This window comes from Marmota monax, unplaced genomic scaffold (genome assembly GCF_021218885.2).
Source record: "Marmota monax isolate L192 unplaced genomic scaffold, Marmota_monax_Labrador192_F-V1.1 WCK01_AAM20220418_F8-fsc00181, whole genome shotgun sequence".
In the NCBI taxonomy this organism is placed as follows: domain Eukaryota; kingdom Metazoa; phylum Chordata; class Mammalia; order Rodentia; family Sciuridae; genus Marmota; species Marmota monax.
In genome coordinates, this window is record NW_026694276.1 from 2580003 (window position 1) to 2601448 (window position 21446).

Consider the following 21446-nt stretch of genomic DNA (forward strand, 5'->3'; position numbering starts at 1 on the left):
TCTACTTCCAAGTTGGCAAGTAACTTTCCAATCATTCAGTTTTTTTTTTCCCACCAATTTTAAATTGGGTAGCCTGGGAAAATGTCATTGTGTGTACCAGTGCATTAATATTAATTTGGACAAGGATAGTAAATCATAGTATGGTGTCTGTTGACAAAACAAGATGTAAAGATATAAAATTTGGAATTGTATCTTAAACTTGTATCATAATTTTCAACATCCGAACCTGAAAATTATGACTTATGGTTAAAATGCCTTAGGCCTGAGGTGTCTGCTCAGAATAGCAGTTTTTCCCTGCTCCTTCCAGACCTCAGCCAGGACTTATGTTGAAAAGCTCAGTAGGAGACTGATCTGAGGCCTAAGGAAAAAAAAAAGTAAATTGTATAGTATTTACTAATTACTGGCCAGTCATTTTTTCTAGGACTTTTTCTTAGATTCTGTATTTTTTTGAGCTCATGATTTTGATCCTACAGACCTAGGTTAATGTTTTTCTGATCAGTTCTATCTTTGACCAACTGTGGAGTTTTTGAAACATTGCAATGGAGATTTCACCTGCGAAAAGCTACAGGTCTTTACTATTGTTATGTGTGCACACTTGTGTTATGTGTTGTATGTCTATATATACGTATGTCCGTATATCATATATATGATATACAAATTAACATATATAAGGAGCGCTCATAAAAACAAATTTAAAAAATGGATCCAAAGATCTTTAATTCATGTAATTTAAATGGTTCAATTTAAATTGGATAAACAGATAAAAATAAATGTCTTTAAATTTAAGCTTACAAGTTTTTCTAGGTGTTCAAAAGAACTAATAAAATATTAATGTCTATAAAATGTCTAATATGCCTTGGTTCTAGGACTTTTCCTTCAACAACAACAAAAAATGGCTAGCACTGTTCAATACACTTGTCTAATATTTTGATAAAATAAGTAAAGTAAATTTGATATGGGATTACTCATTCTGAGTACTTTTGTTAGATAGCTGATTGATTTACTAAGTTTGTACTAAGGTCTGTATAAGATTGTAAAAATCAGTCATGTGTTAAAGAGACAAAAATTTCTTCTAGGTATACAAGTCTGTAAGGTAGAAACTTTAAAAGAGCATTATATCAAGCTGGTGTTCTGAAGTTGTATGGTAAAAAAATACATTGGGGATTTATTTACCTGTTATCAATAAGATATGTAAAGTTTTATGTTACTTTTTACATTGGGGAACAATTTAAATGTATTTTTAAGTTAATAAGAGCCTAATCTATGTAAAGGTTAAAAACTTTCAGCCTTTCTTTAATTCATGTTTTAAATGTGATATCATATGGTGTTAGCTAATGTTCATGTGACCTCAAACAATTTATGTAAACTTTGTAAAATGATATTTTAAAAACAAAGATCAGCTTTAGAACTAAAACATTTAAGATTTATAAAGAGCCCTGCCTTACCTGAGATAAGGCTCTGTGTCCCATCTTACTACATGTGAGAATGACTACAAAAACAGTAGGCCAGATTTTAGTTCATTTAAAGTTATGTTCAAAAGTTGTTTTTTTTTTTTTTTCCTGTCAAGATTACTAGGATCTCAAACAGGGGATATAATGTATAACTCAGCCAAAAATTCAGGGTAGCTATTACACGAACTAAGTGTTTTTACTCTTGTTAATTTTATTTTGTAATTTCCTTATAAGTGATCTAAAGATTCCCTATTAGTGTTTTACAGAAGTGTTGCTTTAAGAACACAACATGGGTTAATTTAAGATAATAAGCCACCACCTACAAGACAGATAGGATAATACAGATCCCAATTAATAAAAAGATAAATAATTATAAAGTTATAGACATTAAAGCCCAGTACTCTTAATATAAGGCTGTTAAAATTTATTTGCTGGATGTTTAAGATTAAGTTTTAAAATTAAAGTTAAATTAAAAGGGCCAGAAAAACCAATATTTGTCTCTTGCCCTCTGAGTCAGTCTGAATCCAGGGAACAGAGGACTTCTCTAAAGAGCTTTGCAACTCTGGGCCACATAACCTCCCGATCAGGGAGATTAATGAGACCACTTGAGAACAGAAAGCCAATCAGTGCATTTGCTATGAAGAGGAGGGTCACCAAAGAAGGGAGACATTCCTGATGCTTCTGAGGGAAGCCACATGGTCAACAAGACCTGGACTCATCCTAGCACAAATGGCACTAGCAGAACTGAGAAGCTGCTCTCAAGCTTCCCCAGAAATGACTCCCATAAAAGCTCAGCTGACTGTTAACAATAGATAAAAACAAAAGTCAGTTTGACTACTTCATCTTAAACACTTAGCAAAGACAGTTGAAACCAAAATACAGCCATTCCTGGGCATTTTAAATAATAATGATGATGATGATAATAATAATAATAATAATTTAAGGTATACACTTTATGTTAGCCTCCCCAAATAAGTAAGACTGGAGGCTACAAAGAAGGATTCTCAGACAGAAACGCCTGATAACTATAAAAAGAGACTATCAAGAGGAGCTGCCAGAGACAGAAGTTTTTACTTTAAGGCCTACAGATATTCCTAACCTACACAGGTAGGCTCCGTGTTTGCTAGTATGATTATCCAGCCCTGAGTAACTGAATTAAAGCTTTCTCTATTAGACACAGAGGTCATACTAGTAAAAGGATTTTGCAAGATCAGATGACATTAAATTATTAAACTGTATCTTATGGGGAGGGACAACTGTAACACTAAAAGTTAAATGTTAAGTTTACAGTCCTGATAACTGGGGATGTTAAAGCCTGGTGAGGGAACTTCTATACAGTGACATGTTCCAGCTGCAGCAACATTTATTGAGTACTCATGGTTTTTGTTTTTCTCATAGAAGCACCCATCCCCAGATGACTTTACAACCTGTTCTTCCCCAACCAGACTTCAAACCCAACTAAAAGGAAACTCATGTCCCTCATGCCGTGCCCCCTCACGTCACCCTCTCTCAGCTCAGAAGAAGCCAAAATGAGTGATGCCCCTTTTCTTACAACAATGGAGCCAAAAATAAATAGACTATCAATATAAGTAATTAATTAAGTCAGGTAAAATCAGGGAGACCGGTTTTGGGTGAGTTCTAAAAAGTTGGAGACTGTTGCCTGAGGGATTAAAATTCCCTCAGTGCTCTTCCCCTAAGGTGATTATGAAGCAAAGAGTTACCCCCCTCACCACCCCCTTGGCCAGGAATGCTTACACTGAACTGTTAAGTGAGCAAGAAACAAAAATTTATTGTGACCCTTTGAGATATATTTGCCACAACAACTAGCATTACAGAAGCAGGGTGCTATTTTAAAATCTCAAATTAGTCAAGGCAGTAGACAACAAGAAAACTTACCAGAGGCTGGAAAATGGAAATCCATGACAAAATGGACTCTTTTCTCCTACTAAAAGCATAATACCACAATTTGGATAAGTTACAAAGAAAAGTGGTTTATTTTGGCTTATAGTTCTGCTTCAAGGTCAAAGGGATGCATCTGGTGATGACCTTCTTGATGGCAGAATCCCAAAGTGGTGCAAGGCATCACAAGCAGGAGATAGGGACCCTGAGAACTGCCTTTTGTAGCAAACCCACTCTCAACCCATTATCCTATTAATGCGTTAATCTATCAATCATACAAATGAGATAATCCATTCATGGGGAAGAGCTCTAATCACCTCCTAAAGGTCCTCCCTCTTACTATCCCATATGGATTCAATTTCAGTACAAATTTTGGATGTTGAAGCCATAGTACAAGACATTTGGTAAGAATTGCCTGCAGGAACGTGCAAAGAAAATAAGATGCCTCCAAATCCCATAGCTCTAGAAGAGGTTGGAAAGTGAAATGCTGGTAGGCTGTATTCACTGACTGTATTTAACAAGATATTGAAAAAAATAAGATGAGATCCTAGAATAATTAACAGGTTCCAAACGTTAATGAAAAAGGAATATAGAGAGTTCAGAACTTTGGAGCCTTGAGAGCTTGGAAAAACTGACTGTTCTATACTTCAAAGAATAGGAAATAAATCTGAAAAAGTGTTTGAACAACAAAGGCCCATAAAAAGTCAGTCATGCAGCAAAAATTAGATTTAGGGCGTGGCCTCACATTGGAGGTCTCAAGTAGCCCCCTCATATCGAGAGGAAAAGAGGCATAGGAGTGAAGAAGCAAAGAAATAGGATCAAGAATTATCTCTAGGAAACTTTCATGTTTACTGGCTTATGGAACTGACTGGGAAGCAAATGGATCAGAAGTCTTTTCAGCGTTTGAGAAATTATATTGCTAAGAAAATCACTTAAGAGCTTATTTTAAAAGCTGTACTCTCCCTAGAGACGTCATGCTTCTCAATACCCATTTCAAATGCAGGCTTAGAGGAAGAACTTCCAGAACGCAGAGCCAGTGACCAGAGAGGACCAAGGACGAGAGCGGTACCAGGGTCTAATGGAGGAACTTCCCGTTGAGGTCCATCACAGTGCCTCCTAGCAGAATCTCATCTTTGCGTAGGCCACTGTCTTCCTTTCCCTGCTTTTCTACCTGGACATGTTGTCTGCAGTAATTTGCTGCATTGTTACATATTGGGTACAGGGTGGAAAAGTCATGGGTTGCAGTAGAGTTTCTCACCCTCAGCACTACTGATATGTTGGACTGGACAGTTCTTTTTTGTGGGGCTGTCCTGTGTATTATACAATGTTCAGCAGCCTTCCTGGCCTCTGCCCACTGGTTGCCCATAGAATCCACCTCACTCCCCCAATTGTGTCAGTCAAAAAGGTTTCCAGACATTGTTTAATATCTCCTGGGGCACAAGGTTGAGAATTATTGGGCCACAGGATAATATGGAGTGATATCCAGACCAGATGGAGAATCCTGTGCATTGCCTGGGGATCCTGTAATTTGAATTTAATGCAGCGACTGGGTGGGATTTTAGGTTATCTTACTTGGTGAGGGAATGAGTGTATTATTTGTTTGCAAAAAAAAGGGTTCAATGGTGACTTGGTGTCCAAATGGATGGACTATAGCATAGAGTTCCAGGTTCTCACCAAACCTGCTTTCTCTTCTTCTGGAAGAGACATTTCAACTAAATTTCCCTGTCTTCCCTGCAATAAGATGCAGCTGCAAGACAATTTCAGTCAACGAAATGTATGCAACTTCCAAGCCTGGTTCATGAAGAACTCCTGGGTGTGGTCCTTCCACTCTTCTTCCCATCTGATGGCTGCATATTGATGTCAAGATGACCTTTGAAGCCAGGTGTTGTAGATGGAAAAGGCTCTATCAGCCTGTTCCCTGTTGGGAGTCTGGGAGTCTATAACATTTATTGTGTGTGTGTGTGTGTGTGTTTTTGAAAAAACACATAGTAGCTTGAAATAATTACATTCCTAGCCAAGAAAAAGCTTTTTTAAAAAATTTCACTTCCTGGGGCTGAAGTTGTGGCTCAGTAATAGAGTGCTTGCCTAGCATGTGTGAGACACTGAGTTCAATTCTTAGCACCATATACAAATAAATGAATAAAATAAAGTTCCATCAAATCTAAAAAAAATTTTAAAAGTTCATTTCCAAAGAAATGTGGTGGTAAACACACATTTTTTCTTTGGTCTTGTGGTTGAATAGATATTCTTGATTCCTAAGAACTGATACATAATCATCTTGAATACTAGTTTACCTGATTGAAGAATAAAGGCTTTCAAATATAGAACCTTTCTGAGTTTTTTTAATGTTTATTTTTTAGTTGTACACAATACCTTTATTTTGTTTATTTATTTATTTTATGTGGTGCTGAGGATCGAACCCGGGGACTCGCACGTGGTAGGCGAGTGCTCTACCGCTGAGCCACAACCCCAGCCCCTGAGTTATCTTTTAATGCTAAAACTTGATCTCTTTCATCACTAGTTCTTTTTGTTTGACCCATGTTCAAATTTCTGTGGAAAGATGAAAAATTGCCTTTGTAGTTTTAAAAAACAAATATTAGATTGTAGAATTTTCTATGAGCAGTGGCTTTGTCACCTCTTTATAATTATTCCTGTTCTATCAGGCTGAACTGAATTTATCTTTCCAGAGAACACTAAACACTAATTTCATAAACAAACACATCATGGAAGTTGTAGAAAATGAGACTCTTTCTCTAAAAGCATTGAAAAAAAAAAACACTGCTGGTCTCTATAAAAGCAGAAAAATATTTTCAAATTCAAACCAACTTTGAATTTTAAGTCATAACAAACTGTATTCATTTGTTGTTTGAGATCCAGTCAATTTTTACAAATCAGTAAACCTAGGAATGCATTAAAAGAAACCAAAACAAAAAGCACCCTTTAAAACCAGAGCCCTTCCTATGAATCAATTTTCTAAATAAATTGGCACAAAACCCAGAATATTATAATATTTTGTTTTGCTAAATACATTGAAAGCATTTTGAAAGTTAACATCATTTTTTCCTCATACACCAGAAGTACAGAACTCCTAGATACATATTGTACCTGCTGTATATTTTTTATAAAACATGTGAATTGATCAATTAAAATACAAATAACTTCTATAGCAATCATAAGACAAAGACCATGTTTCATATGATATCACTGGAACTCTAAGTTAAGGTTACACACAATTGGAATTCTGAAAGGAATCAGCTATAACTTAACAATAATGGATTTGATTTAGGAGTTCCTGGTTTTACTCCCAGTTCTGCTTCTAATAGCTTGTTTTTGTGCAAGTGACAACTTCCCCGAGCTCATTCAGTTCTGCAAAGTGAGGGAAATAGTCTAGACCGGCACTGTCCAATAGAACTTTCTACAATGATGGGATTGTTCTCTGCTTATGTGGTAGTCACTAGCCACATATGGTGACAGAACACTTGAAATGAGGCTGGTGTGACAAAGGATAAATTTTAAATTTTATTTAATTGTAATTAATTAAATAGACTCATGTAGCTAATGGCTGCTTATTGGACAACAGAGGGCTACATGCACTCTCACACCATCACTCAGAAAGCTTTTGAGTGCCTACAATCTCCCAAGCAAAAGGCGAACAGGTGAGGTGAAGGCAGTGATGGTGGTCATTAAAATGTCTTTGCCCTCAAGGAGGGAGAAAAACTAAATGTTTTTGCTAATACAGATTCAAAACCACTATGTACTCATAGAGGGGAGAGAAATAACTGGAATCATCTTTAAGGTCCTCTTTGACTCTAAAATTGCATGAATTAAACTCAGCAAGTATTTACTGTTATCTGTGGAGCTCTTTATTGGCTTTATTTCTTAATACAGAGATAGTAGGAATCAAGCACTTTATATTGGCTTTATTTCTTAGTATAGAGATAGTATAAAACAAGTACTATGAACACTCTCATTTCATTGATTGATTGTGTGGCTGATTAATTAATTAATTAATTAATTCATTCATTCAATATTTAGTGAGGTTTTGTTTTGTTTTAATACCAAGACTTTGCTAGGCACACATGGGAAAAAACAAACACAACAAAACAAGAACAAATCTGATGATGTCTTAAGGGTGATCTAAAAAGTTCATAGTGAAAAAAAGACTTAATTTTTCAGGAAATGGTTACCAGGTGCTATGTTCACTCGGGACATATTTAGAATTGATGGTGTTTTGAATGTTATTTGAACAAGCTAGGGCCAAATCAGGAGTACTGCTACATTCTAATAATAAAGAAAGTAGAATAGTTCTTCATATCTGTCTGTGAGGCAGTAGCTAGCGATGAGTAGTGAAATTCATGGCAAGGTCACAAGTGCTCTTTAAACTACTTTAGGGTCTTCTTTAAACTATTTCCAAAGTAGATGAGAAAGCAGAGTGTGATAGTTAATTTGTAGAAAATAAACAGAAGCAAAGGAGCTAATGGGAACACACATCAAGAGAAAAGGATTAATGGGACTAACTCTTGACAAGGTCCATTAAGATTGGTGTGAAGCTAGGAATTATGGCTACAGGTGTTTCCATCGGTGTGGGAAGAAAGGCTCTTTTAGTAGCACAGGTGCACTAAGGTAACTTCTACCTGGCTATTGACTCCAGTGCTCACATTAACATGGGATGGACTTGTAGATGACCGCCCCCCACTTCCCAATTAGGATGGCCACCATGACAGCTCCAGAGAGGATCAGCTAAGGTCAAAAACTCCACTGCCTGAGGTGAAGGAGGAGTTGAACACCTGATTGGCAAAGAGTGCAGAAGGTGGTCCCCAGTTCTCCTGGTAAACAGCACACAGTAATGAACCTCGAGACCGCATTGTCTCCTCTGTCATTCTCTGCTGGGAGACAGCCCATCCTCTCTCTTGACAGTGCTCTGTGCTTAAGCCTCATTTTGATTTTACTTTACTTTCACCTCACCTTCTCTTTACATTTACTTATGATAAAGTTCTCTTGCATGGCTTTTGGTGTCTGACTTTAAATTTTCTTTCATTCAGAATGCAAAAACCGAAGTTTGGAGTTTTAGCTCCCTGCTTTCCAGTGATGTGTCCATTAAAAATTATGCACATGGGCTGGGGTTGTGGCTCAGTGGTAGAGCATTTGCCTAGCATGTATGAGGCATTGGGTTCAATCCTCAGCGCCACAAAAAAGTAAATAAATAGAAAAAAGGTATTGTGTCCATGTACAACTAAAAATGTTTTTTAAAAACTATGCACAAAAGCCAGGTGCTGTGCTGGGTTGTGACTCAGTGGTAGAGCACTTGCCTGGCATTTGTGAGGCCCTGGATTCAATCCTCAGCACCATATATATATATATATATATATATATATATATATATATATATATCGTGTCTATCTATAACTAAAAAAAATACATGCCTGTAATCCCAGAAGCTCGGGCGGGAGGCTCAGACAGCAGGATCAAAGCCAGCCTCAGCAACAGAGAGATGTTAAGCAACTCCATGAAACCCTGTCTTTAAATAAAAAATATACAAAATAGGGGTGGGGATGTGGCCAGTGGTTGAGTGCCCCTGAGGCCAATCTCTAATACCAAAAAAAAAAAAAAAAGAAAGAAAGAAAGAAAGAGAAAAAAATAACTAGGTACAAGCTTTACAGTAGAATATATTAATTAGAATAAATACTTTGAGGAGATACTTCTTAGAAAAGATTCTTTCAGGCTGGGGATATAGCTCAGTTGGTAGAGTGTTTACCTTGCATGCATAACGCCCTGGGTTCAATCCCCAGAACGACATACACAAAAAAATTGATTCATATTGTTACCTGGACATAAATACTTATTCCCTCTCAATGTGATTTTTCTTTTTTGCTAGTGTCTAGCTATAGTATTGAGTCCAGGATTTTTTAGATCATGTCTTTTATCTGCTGTGATGTTGCAAATTTATTTCTTCAACTTTCTTTAGTTCAGTATGCAGGTTTTACTGTGCATTCAACTAGAGAATACAGAAACAAATGAGAGTTTGATCTTCTTGAGGAATTGGGAGTAGAAAAATAATGAGAAGAAAGTTGAGAAAAAGGCATTTACATAACCATATTCAGAGTACTTCAGAGGTAGGAGCAATTGCTTCCAAACAGGAAAAGAAGACTCTGTGGGGGGTGTGGCACTGAGCTAGACCTTGAGCCTTGAAGGAAGTGTAAGATCTACAAAGGCAGAGAAGGAAGGAAAGGCCATTTCCAAGGCAGGAAAGCATGAAGTTAGGGAGGAGAAGAATCAAAGTTAAAAATAAAGGAAAAAACTAGCTGTGGAAAAGTAGACCAAAAGCAGTTTGGGGATCTAGATCGTGGTTCATATTCTGGTTTTAAATGCTAGACAGGGGCATCTAGATTTTGTTTTGTAGTTTGTAAGGCACTGAGGATAAAAAATCATAGTTGTTCATTAAAAGATTGATTTGACAGAACTATTTACCTTGAGATAGGGAGAGGCTAAATGCTGGGACAAATTGTAGGAGTAGTTATCACAGCAGGGCAGGTAATCCCTCGGAGTTAGAGGGATTGGAGAGGAAGGCACTCCAAGAAGCTATTGCAAAACTAGGATCAATAGAACCTGAAAACTGATTATATATAGTGATTGAAGAAGGAAAGAATTTAAAAAAATGACTTTGGTATTAAAAGTCTTCCTGATAGAGAGGATAGTGGTACTTCAAGAAAATTTAAGGAATGCAGGAGGAAAAACAGATTTAAGTTGACATTAGAAAATATGCTCTTGTAAGGAAGAAACATATTTAAACTACATTCTGGAAAAAAAAGAATATACATAATTTTTAGGCATCTATCCCCATCTATTCATATATATATATATATATATATATATCACCTTAACTGATGTCAAGTGGAAAATGAGAAAGGCACTGGGGACATCTTGAATTTTTGCACTGAGGTAATGAGTGTCCAGGTTACTTGTATTTAATACTGTTTCCTTTATTACTTAAGTGTATTTATTCTCTCAGACTGACGGGTTGGAAAAATGCCTCTTGTAACCTTAAACTGACCTTCCTGGTTAGCCAAGTGTCTGAGGTCTATAGATTTTCTTACTGCATTCAAAATCTTTAGCCAAGGAGATCCTTAAAATAGCACAAAAGATCTTTATTGTAACAAAAACAAAAAGTGTCCATCCTTGGAAAGACTTGATTTAAGCTTTTAGCTCACATGCTCTTTGAACACTTAAACTGAAGGACTTTCTGGATTAAACCTGATATGCTTAACAAATTTAAAATAAATAGCCCATAAACAATTGCTGTCATGAAATGAAATACAATTTCTCAGTTTGAAATCTCTCTGAGAAGGAGTATTCACATTTACGAATTGGTTAAGATTTAAAAATAATAATAATAATAATAAGTGCTTAACCAATTGCTTCACAAGGTACTAAATAGGGAGGGAAGATCTGTTATTACAAGTGAGTCATTTTATAGCACAAAATGTCCTAAGCAATACTTTATTCCATATCTATGGCTTTGCATTTTCAATCTGAAATCACAGTAGGAATATGCGGTAGGATCAACTAGTATGGTATTTATAGTGCCATAGTTAACTTCACTGATTTTTAATTCTCCCTTGAATCTTAAGAGCTGTCTTTATGAGAAGCTCTTCTTTTGTGTGGCTGTTGGAGGGACAGGAGGGCTGAGGCTCAAGGTATGTTGAGACACCCAGCACAATCTCCTTTCTTTGGCATGCTTTGAAATTCTAAAAGATGGGAGGTTGCTTTGTGGGAACAGAAAAATGCAAATGCTTGGCAAGTCAGTTTGGTCAAAGGAGAGTGCAGCAGAATCCTGATAGTTTTAATATAAAGTAAAAACACCAGAATAATGCAGATAACAACAACAACAACAAAAGATAGAAAAAAATTTTATTTCCCTAATGACATGTAGGAAAAGAAACAGAGATAAATGCATAAGCAACTGGCTTAAAAGCAAATTTTATCAAAAATATCCATATTTTTTGCTTTAATTTTTGGCTTATTTTTAGTGCAGAATTGATAGTTAACACTTAGCTAATCAATCACCTTCATTTGTAGAACCCTTTTTGTGGGTCAAGTTTATTGGCTTTGCACTAATGTGATAAGTTTGGGCTGGAGCTGCTTCCTCCAGATGGAAGCTGTTAGTAAAGAGGGACATGGTGGTTATGTGGTGTAGAAGGCACACAGACAGTGGGAAAGGATTCCATCTTCTTTGCTGATATTGTGGCATTTATTGTTTTAAAGATACAGATGTGCTTTGATATATACTGCAATTGTTATCCTGAAGAGTTGTAAATAAACTAATTTTTTTGGTTGTTAATCAAATTTGAATGGCTCCATCATAGTTTCAGACTTCGTTTGTCTTTATTGCTGATTTTTATTTTATTTATTTTTAGTACTGGGATTTGATCTCAGGGGCACTCGACGACTGAGCCACATCCCCAGCTCTATTTTGCATTTTATTTAGAGACAGAGTCTCATTGAGTTGCTCAGCATGTTGCTTTTTCCTGAGGCTGGCTTTGAACTCTTGATGCTTCTGCCTCAGCCTCCTAAACTGGGATTACAGGCATGCGCCACCGCACCCAGCTGCTGATTGATTTTTAACTGGCAGAGGTTTCTAAGACTTTCAAGTTTCTCTGCTATTTTTAACATCTGCTTTGTAAATCCTAATACACATTTATTTGTTATAATTTTCAACTGTCCTTTATAATGTGAAAAATGGCCCTTTCTTCTACTTCCTTAATTTAAACTTTGAAAGTCTAGATTTCTGTAACAATAACAATACCAGGAGGCTGGGGATATAGCTCAGTTGGTAGGGTGCTTGCCTCACATGCACAAGGCCCTGGGTTCAATCCCAAGCACCACCAAAATAAATAAATAAAATAAAAAACCAAAACCCAACAAATATCAGCAAGCACTAATTGAATACTTATTATTATTAGGCATTATCCCAGAATAAGCACTTCATGTATTCATTTATTCAAACCTCATACTCAATGAAATAGGTGACATTTTCTTCCATTTCACAGATGAAGAAATTGAGGCACAGGGAGATTAAACAGCTCTCCTCAGATTACCCAGTCAGTAAGCAATATATAGGGTTTGCTAAATTAGATTCAAAACTCTAATTGAGTGAAACAGGCACATTTGTTTAGAATCCATTAATTCATTTGTTTGTTCAAAAATATATATATTGCATTCCTACACATTGAGAGCACTTCTTCTATGCTCTGAAGAAACAGCAGTGGACAAGGCACACAAAATTCCTGTGCTCATGGACTTCCATAGGCTTTAAATGGACACATAACAAGTAAGCAAATATGTATTATCAAGTAGTAATAGTGCAACGGAAAACAGTAAAACAGGGGAAGGAGATGGTCAAAGTAGGTGGGGGCCATGGGAAGAGGCAAGGTGCTATTTTTGGGGGGTTATCAGGGATTGAACCCAGGGTTGCTTAACCACTGAGCTACATCCCCAGCCCCTTCTGACTTTTATTTTTTATTATGAGACAAGGTCTTGCTAAGTTGCAGAGGCTGCCTTTGAACTTGAGATTCTCCTGCCTCAGCCTCCCAAAGTGCTAGGATTACAAATGTGCACCACTAAGCCCGGCTAAGGTGCTATTTTTTTTAAATATGTTGGACCTTTATTTTATTTATTTATATGCAGTGCTGTGAATCAAGCCCAGTGTCTCACACATGATAGGCAGGTTCTGTGCCACCGAGCTACAGCCCCAGCCCTAAGGTGCTATTTTTTTTTTTAAAGAGAGAGAGAGAATTTTTATTTATTTTTTTTAGTTTTTCGGTGGACACAACATATTTTATTGTATGTGGTGCTGAGGATCGAACCAGGGCTGCACGCATGCCAGGCGAGCTCGCTACCGCTTGAACCACATCCCCAGCCCAGGTGCTATTTTTTGATAGATTGTCCAGAAAGGCTTCTCTAGGATGTCTGAATGACGTGAGTGACAAAGCTGTGAGCACATGTGGTAGAAGAGTGTGCCAGGCAGAAGAAGAGTAGATGCAAAGGCCCAGAGGCAGGAAGGAGCAATTGCCTTCAAGGAACAATCAAAAAAGTAGAGAAGAGTAAAGAATCAGGAGAGTGGTTAGAATTTTGCTGGATTGTTAGAGAGGGAGATAAAATTTTGGAAGTTATCAATGTATAGATGTATTAAAAACCTGGGATTGGTTCTGATCATCTGGAAGTGAATGTAAATAGAAAAGAGAGCCCTAGGACTCAATGAAGTGTTCTTAGTATTCTGTGAATAATCTCAAAGATCCCTCTTTCCATCACCAATAACAGTCATTGGTGATCATTGTCTAGATTCATTAATTCATCAGTGTTTAAAATGGTGGTAATCTAATGCTATCATTCTTTCTTCAATTTATTAACTGGAATCTTCTATGAGGATAAAACTCCTGTGGGTGCCGTGGTGCTTACCTTTAATTCCAGGGACTTGGGAGGCTGAGGCAGGAGGCATGAAAGTTCAAGGCCAGTGTCAGCAATCTAGCAAGACCTTCAGCAACTTAGTGAGATCCTGTCTCAGAATAAAAAGGGCTTGGGATGTGGTTTAGCAGTAAAGTGCCCCTGAGTTCAAAGTCCAGTTGAGAGAGAGAGAACTAAATGGATTAATCCAGTAAAAGCTTGCTTTTGGTTAGGGAATGATCCATCCAGGCTGTTGCTGATGGCTTGAGGATCCTGGATACCCCCCATTAGCACTAACCCACTTCTCCTTTGCAGTTCTATACTCCTCTGGGTCTTTAAATCTTATCTATGAAGTTGGTGAATGGAAAAAGCGAATGGAGGATTACATGTGGCAGAACTCTGCAGGCTAGACCCAGAAGCTGCCTGTATTCCCTTGGTTAGAACAGTCATCTGGCTGCACCTAACTGCAGGTGAGACAGGGAAATGTAGTTCAACTGTATGAGGAAAATGGAAATGCTTTGGCAAATAGTTACAATTTAGGATTATAACCTGTGATAGAAGCTGTAAAGTAAAATAATATATTCAGAAGAGAATAATGGGTGGGGGAAGGGAGCGATTTCAGGAAAGTCCTTTGTTATGAGGTAAACATAAACACTCTTGGTCTTAATGCATACCTGGGATCATGCTTAAGAGGCCTAAAAAATGAGAAAGCAAGAAGCAGTGTGAGAGCTGAATGAGGTGGCGCAGGTTTATAATCCTAGCAGTGTGGGAGGCTGAGGCAGGAGGATTGCAAGTTCAAAGCCAGCCTCAGCAAGAGCAAGGCACTAAGCAACTCAGTGAGACCCTGTCTCTAAATAAAATACAAGATAGGGCTGGGGATGTGGCCCAGTGGTGGAGTGCCCCTGAGTTCAATCCCTGGTCCCCCCCCAAAAAGCAGTGAGTAGAAAAGAGCTGAGGGAACCCAGGGACCTGCAAAAAAAGACCGGTATGGCTGGACCCAGGAACGAACCTTGGCTATTCCTCTGTGGAGTATGAGACAAGGCTGGGCGGTAGGTAGGTGCCACCGGACACAGTGCTCCACAGACATATTAAAGGATTGACATTCAATCCCAGCAGCAATGGGAAGACAATAGGATGTGTTTCTAAGAGGATGTGAAATTGGGACTCTTTCTGGCTCACTTTCATCAGGGGCTCAATTACCCCCACATTCCACAGTGAACTGTTCAAGTCAGATCAGCAATGGCAGAATTACACAAGAGGTGTTTAAAACCATTCTGTGGGGCTGGGAACCAGCGGTGGAGTGCTTGCCCCCCATGCAAAGCCCTGGGTTAGAGCCTTAGCACCAAAAACCAAACACATACGAAAACCAGTTCTGTGGACCCTCACTCCCCTGCCCATCTTTTTTATTTTTTAGTTGTAGTGGGACACAATATCTTTATTCAGTTTACTTACTTATATGTGGTGCTGAGGATCGAACCCAGGGCCTTGCACGTGGCACACGAGCGCTCCACTGCTGAGCCACAATCCCAGCCCTCCCCTGCCCATCTTAAGGCTGACACTGTAGTGCTAAAATTGAAGAGATGAGGAGCTAGTTGAGACTGGGAAGATTTGTGGAAAGACCCTTCACCACAGGGTGAGCCTTCCCTATGACCCTGGTGGGGTCATACTTCACCTCAGGCCCACTGAGGGAGGCTTCACTGAGAAGACAGGGAGTGTTTGACTTGTACCCTCTGAATTCCACAGGTCACAGAAATACCGGGAGAAGAGTTTACTGGCACCAGAACAAGGAACTGTTTGGAAAGTAGCTGTAATCCTTCATTGGTGCTCAGAAGTATGGAATCATTGGTAGGAATATGTACCTGAGGTCATTTGAACGGGGATCATGCTTAAGAGGCCTTCTGCCCACCCCAGGGCAGAAGCAAAACGCGTGCTAAGACTCAGCAGCTGCAGGAGGCTGGGGTGGAGTGGGCGTGTAAATGTCCAATTACGTTTGAGGCTTTGCCTGCTTTGGTAGAGCTATGGTCAGGAAAACCCACCGAGGAGTGTCCAAGGTGCTCATAAGGGCCCTGAGAGCCAGAGTGGACTTTAACACTTATCAGGGCCAGGGCATATCAATGCTAGTTACATCTATGCCTGTCACACAAGAACATTCTTGTCTCTTATCTCCCTTCCTTTGCTGGCCCCTGCAGCCCTGGCTGGCCAAAAGTCAGCAGAGAGAATAAAATGGAGGAGGGCCAAAGGAGAGGGGCTGACCCCACCACAAAGGCCACAGCCCAGGCGGGTCTGGGTGGGAGCTGGGGACGAAGCATTCACTTTAATGAAATTCAGAGTTTTAGCCAAAATGCCAGATTAGGCATTTTTATTATTAAGATGAGACTACTCTATGATTAAAATAAATTTTATTAACTAAGAACATCAATAAAAGGCAAGGGACTTGCCCTAGTCATTAGGAAAGAATCTGTCTTGAGAAGCTGGCTCAATTGGGCTGTTGGAAAGAAGAATTAAGGTATTTTCTGTTTTCACCTTAAGGGAATTTATGGTTATCTATAAGTTATTTGTTTTAAATGATCATACTGGCTCTCATGTTGAAATTGGATTAGAACATGGTAGGTATGAATGCAGAGGATCAGTTAGGAGCTGACTTCTGACTCCTCTATTTCCTAGCTGTGTGGCTTTGGAAAAATCACTTAACTTCTCTGTGTATCTTTTTTTCCATCTTAAAGTGGCAATATACTAGAATGCCTTATAGGGTTATTCATAGGAGTAAATGCATTAATCCATGTAAAGTACTTAGAAGAGCGCCTGAATCATACTAAGCATTACAAGACATAGACTACTTTATTATTATTATTTTTTAAAATGCTTCTTTTTTTAAAAAAAATTACTGTTGTAGCAGGCCATTCCCTTTAATCAGAGAATGAGGAAAAATTCATGATGTATTTTAGAATTATAGCATGCAAGACTTTGTAGGGGATGAGTGGATGTGGAGAGTAAGGGAGAGAAGACAAGAACTGCTTGCAGACTTCTGTTTGGACATCTAGATGGAATTGAGATTGAGGAGGAAATGAATTGTGGATAAGCTTCGTATACTCCTGGTGACCAGTGCTTTGAAACAACACAGGAAGATTTAAGCACCAGAGGAATAGTTTTCCTCTAAAACATCTGGGCACAGTGAAACATGCCTATAGTCCCAGTGACTAGGGAGGCTGAAGCAGGAGGATTGCAAGTTCAAGGCCAGCCTCAGCAACCTAGTGAGACCCTGTCTCAAAATTAAAAACAAAAATAAAAAGAACTAGAGGTGTAGCTCAGTGGTAGAGTGCCTCTGGTTTTAATCTCCAGTACTTGGAGTGGGGGGCTTTTAAAAAAGTACTCTAAAACAAAGTTCCCTTTCTAACCCATCGCCCCACTATTTTGGAGAATTGGGGGAAGGGTAGTTAATTATATGATAATAGGGGTTTTCTTTCAAGAAGCAAGAATGACCTAAGGGACAATCAATCCTTGAGTAATATCATTATCAGAAAAAAATGGAATGATATTAATAATTCTAAAATGAATGTCATATTTGATAACTTCTCCCAATTTTTATTTTATTTATACTGTATCTTTTGGTGCTGGGGACTAAACGTAGGGCCTTGAACATGCTAATCATGCACTCTAACAACATGCTACTCTCCAAACATTCCCTTCCAAAATGTAATTGTTAGATGTCTTGTAAACGTAATAAACGACATAATAAATTTACCCATGGGGACTGCAATACAGCCTTCAGGCCTTTTTTTTCCCCAAAAGTTCACACATAAATGCACAGATAATGTTTTTGGTCCCTGTTATCTTAAACACCTCAAATGGCTTGTCACCCACCCACCCGGCCCCTTATCTCTCCTTTTCCTGGTGCTGGGAATTGAACACAGAGCCTCGCACATGCTAGGTAAGGCTCTACCACTGAGCTGTCTGTATCCTCCTCGGCACTTTTCATTTTCTCTTTTGAGACAGGGTCCCACTAAGTTGCCGAGGCTGGTCTCCAACTTGCTATCCTCCTGCCTCAGCCTCTCTAGTCACTGGGATTACAGGGCATGTGGCACCACAGGCCAGTTTGGTTTGTCACTTACCTGTGTTGTAGTCAATTGATCGTCGTAACCAGGGCAACACACTCATTCCCATGCTAAAGATCTGCTGTGGAGATACAGGAACCTTTTGTTGTTTTCTTCCCTTCCGGCCTGGGATAAAATCAAGGGTAGAGAACCAGAATTTCTCTTTTGCTTGCAGTCTGGACAAAAGCTGTCTTTATTATCTCCGCCGGCCGCCTAGGGTTTGGAAGAACATTTGCATCAGATGCCAAGGCTGACCCATGAATAAGCAGCAGAGGCCACTTTTAGTCTTAGCCCTTGAGTTTTATAGAAACTATAAAAGTGACTCAAAGAACTCTTTGTAGACCTGCCTATCGCTTCCTCATCAGAATGTCCGCCCTGTTCTCTTTCTGGACATGGCTTCACAAGGAGAGGCTGGGCCCTCCAGGGCTCTGTGAGCATGGGGAGAAACTGGCTGCTCCCTGAGACCTTGAAGTCCGGCCACACCATTCACCAGGGCTGGGTCCTCATCTTGGCTTAATGACTACAGTGTTCCGGGTGTAGAAAACACTCTTTTAGGTAAGACCAATTAATTTCCTGCTGCCTAGTGACAGATGTTTGGCTTGGCATGTTACACTTGCATTTGGCAATCTCATAAAGAGGCCAAGCCAACCACGTGATCCAGAAGGAGAAAATAAGATCAAATGCTAAAATACTGGACCAGTTCCCCAGCAGCTGACAGGTGGATAAGAGAAGAGGCCCTGATGTCCATATAGTGACTATGTTGTTAATAGAGGGACATTTTGAAATCCTTGTGGGTTGATATCAAGAAGTTAAAATGCTTAAAACCAAATGTTTCATGTTATCTTATTTTATTAGTGAGCAGCTGGTAATACTTTGAAAATTTCCAAATCTAGCATCATCTCAGTTGTGATGGTACTTTAGGGTTCTAGGGTACATTTTTGCGTGTGCTAGACTGAACCGAGAACTGTTTATTCTTTTTCTTTTTTAAAATTGATTTTCTTTAATTTCCATCAAAGTAAAAATAAAATACTATTGACGAGTTTCTACAGAAAAACAAGTGTTTTGCCCTCTTCCTAGTCCCACTTGCCACAGGCAAATATTCTCCCTCTTTTTGACAAGCTAAAAAGACTAAAACCTTTAATACTGATTTTTACCCCTCTATTCCTTTCAACTGATCCCTGAAAAGTTACATCTGCAAGTAATCTGGTGTGTACCCTTCAAGAGTTTGTTTCTCGGCTCATAACAAACATACATACACGGTCATGCATTGCCTATGATTGGGCTATGTCCTGAAAAATGTATCTTTAGGCAATTTGTCATTGTAGGAACACCACAGTATGTACTTATACAAACTGGGACAACCATTGTGTTTATGGACTGCTGTGTTATTCTATTGTTGTACATATGTAGAAACACTTTTTAATCGCCAGTACTGCAAAAAATAATTATTTTTTTCTTTTAGTATTCTGGTAATGACCTCCAGACATTCAATTAGATGCTTTTGCTCATATTTCTTTATTTCTCAAGTTAAAATTCACTGTCTTCTGAGTATGGTGGTTCATACCTGTGATCCCAGCTCTTCAGGAGGTTGAGGCAGAAGGATTGCATGTTTGAGGCCAGACTGGGCAACGGTAGGGAGACCCTGTCTCAAAATAGAAATAAATAAGGGCTAGGGTTGTAGCTCAGTGGTAAAGTACTTGCCTACCATGCAGGAGGCCCTGGGTTCTATCTCTGGGACCACAAAACAAAAACCATGAAAGACACTATCTATTCACTTTCCATATTCCATGTGAATATCTTTGGAAGAAAGTTCCAGACAGGGGCAACAGCAAAAGCCGCAAAGCAGGAGTGTGAGACGGTGAAGGTCACATGGATCAATTTAGGGATTATTATTATTTTTTTTAAACTCTAGGTTAAATGGGAAGCCACTGCAAAGTTTTGAGCAGAGAAGTGACATGGTCTGACCTGTGTTTAGAAGGCTGTGTGTGCCTTCCATGTTGAGAGGTGCAGGAAGACGTTGGTGGAGACAGGGGACTGACCAAGAGGCTCTTAAGTAACCCAGACAGATGAGGTTCCTTCTGAGCAGGCAGTGCTTTTGGAGTTAGTGAAGTAGGCCATTTTGGATATGCTTTGATGAGGCAATTGGACCTTTTCTCCTTTCTTCCATCTTCCACATGCTTGTATCCTAACCCCCACATTCTGTCAGCTGTATTTTTATTTTTGCATTTCAAGGTCAATGACAAATACATTCTTTACTGAAACCCATCTTTCACATGTTGCTTATAGGTTGATCCTGAAAATTGAAAATTAATGCTTTCCCTAATTTATATTGTTGTGTTTTTTTAAACTATCATTTACTGCATAGTCAAATAATGTGCAACGATTACATTTCTTTTTATAGGTGTAAAGTCATGATCTCTAGGATCCTTGGAGAAGAATGTTCTAGTGTCCAAATGAAATAAATTCTCTTTTATCATTTCAGAAATAGCTTAAAATGATGTTGTATTTTAACAGGCTTTGGATTCGTATCATGAGTTATTTTACACAATTTTTATTGTTTGTCTTTCCTGGAATTTCCATTTGTCTTTCTTTTATTTTTTACTGAGAGAAGATTTCTTTACTGTATCATGGATACCACCCATTTCCATAGTTATTCTATCTTTAATGTAGATCACATTTCATTTTTGTTCTTGAAGACATTGTATTTGGGGCCAACTGGCTTCCTATTCTGATTTAGATTGCTTAGCAAATTCCATGCACAACTCTCACCCTGGAATTGTTTTTGATTAAACTTCACGCCTAGTTCCACTCCCTCATATTCTACATCTTTGTTGGTTTGTACCTCACTTCTCTGGAACATATCCTAAGGCATATTCAACAGAAACACAAACAAATAGATGGGAGATGAAATTTCTGAGCACTTGCAAATTTGAAAATGTCTTTCATATGCCTTCACATTGATTTATAGTTTGGCAGAGCACAAAATTCTATATTCAAACTTTTCTCTCTCCTCAGAACTGTGAAGACATTGTTCCATTCTCTTCTAGCACAGAGTGTTCCTAATAAGAAGTTTGATGCCAGTGTATTATTGTTTCTTGGTAAGTGACCTTTTTTTCCCCCCTCTTCTTTTCTAGAGACTTTAAAGAAATCTACTTTTCCTATGTTTATTGCAGCACTGTGCACAATAGCCTAGATATGGAATCAAACTAAATGTCCATCAGGAGGTGAATGGATCAAGAAAATGTGGTCTGTACACAATGGGAATTCTATTCAGCCATAAAAAGAAGGAAATCCTGCCATTTGTGACAACAGAGATGAGCCTATAGGGCATTATGCTAAGTGAAATGAGTTCATGACAGAAAGACATTTTCTGCAATATTCCACTTACATGAGATTCCTAAAACAGTCAAATTTGTAAAAGCAGAAAAAAATGGTGGCTGCCAGGGACTAGGGGAGCAGGAAATGGGCAGTTGCTGCTCCATGTCTAGAAAGTTTCTCAGTTAACCAGGATAAGTAAGTTCTAGAGATCTGCTGTACAACACTGTGCTTGCAGCTAATACACTGT

General features: G+C 38.6%; 1 protein-coding gene across 1 annotated transcript in view; it reads left to right on the plus strand.

Annotated features, from left to right (window-relative positions):
- LOC124108666 (rho GTPase-activating protein 29-like) overlaps nucleotides 1-21446 on the plus strand; it is a 52827-nt gene that overhangs the window by 8244 nt on the left and 23137 nt on the right. The window contains 1 exon segment of the mRNA XM_046467148.1: nucleotides 15534-15597. Coding sequence (XP_046323104.1) covers nucleotides 15534-15597 — 64 coding nt within the window.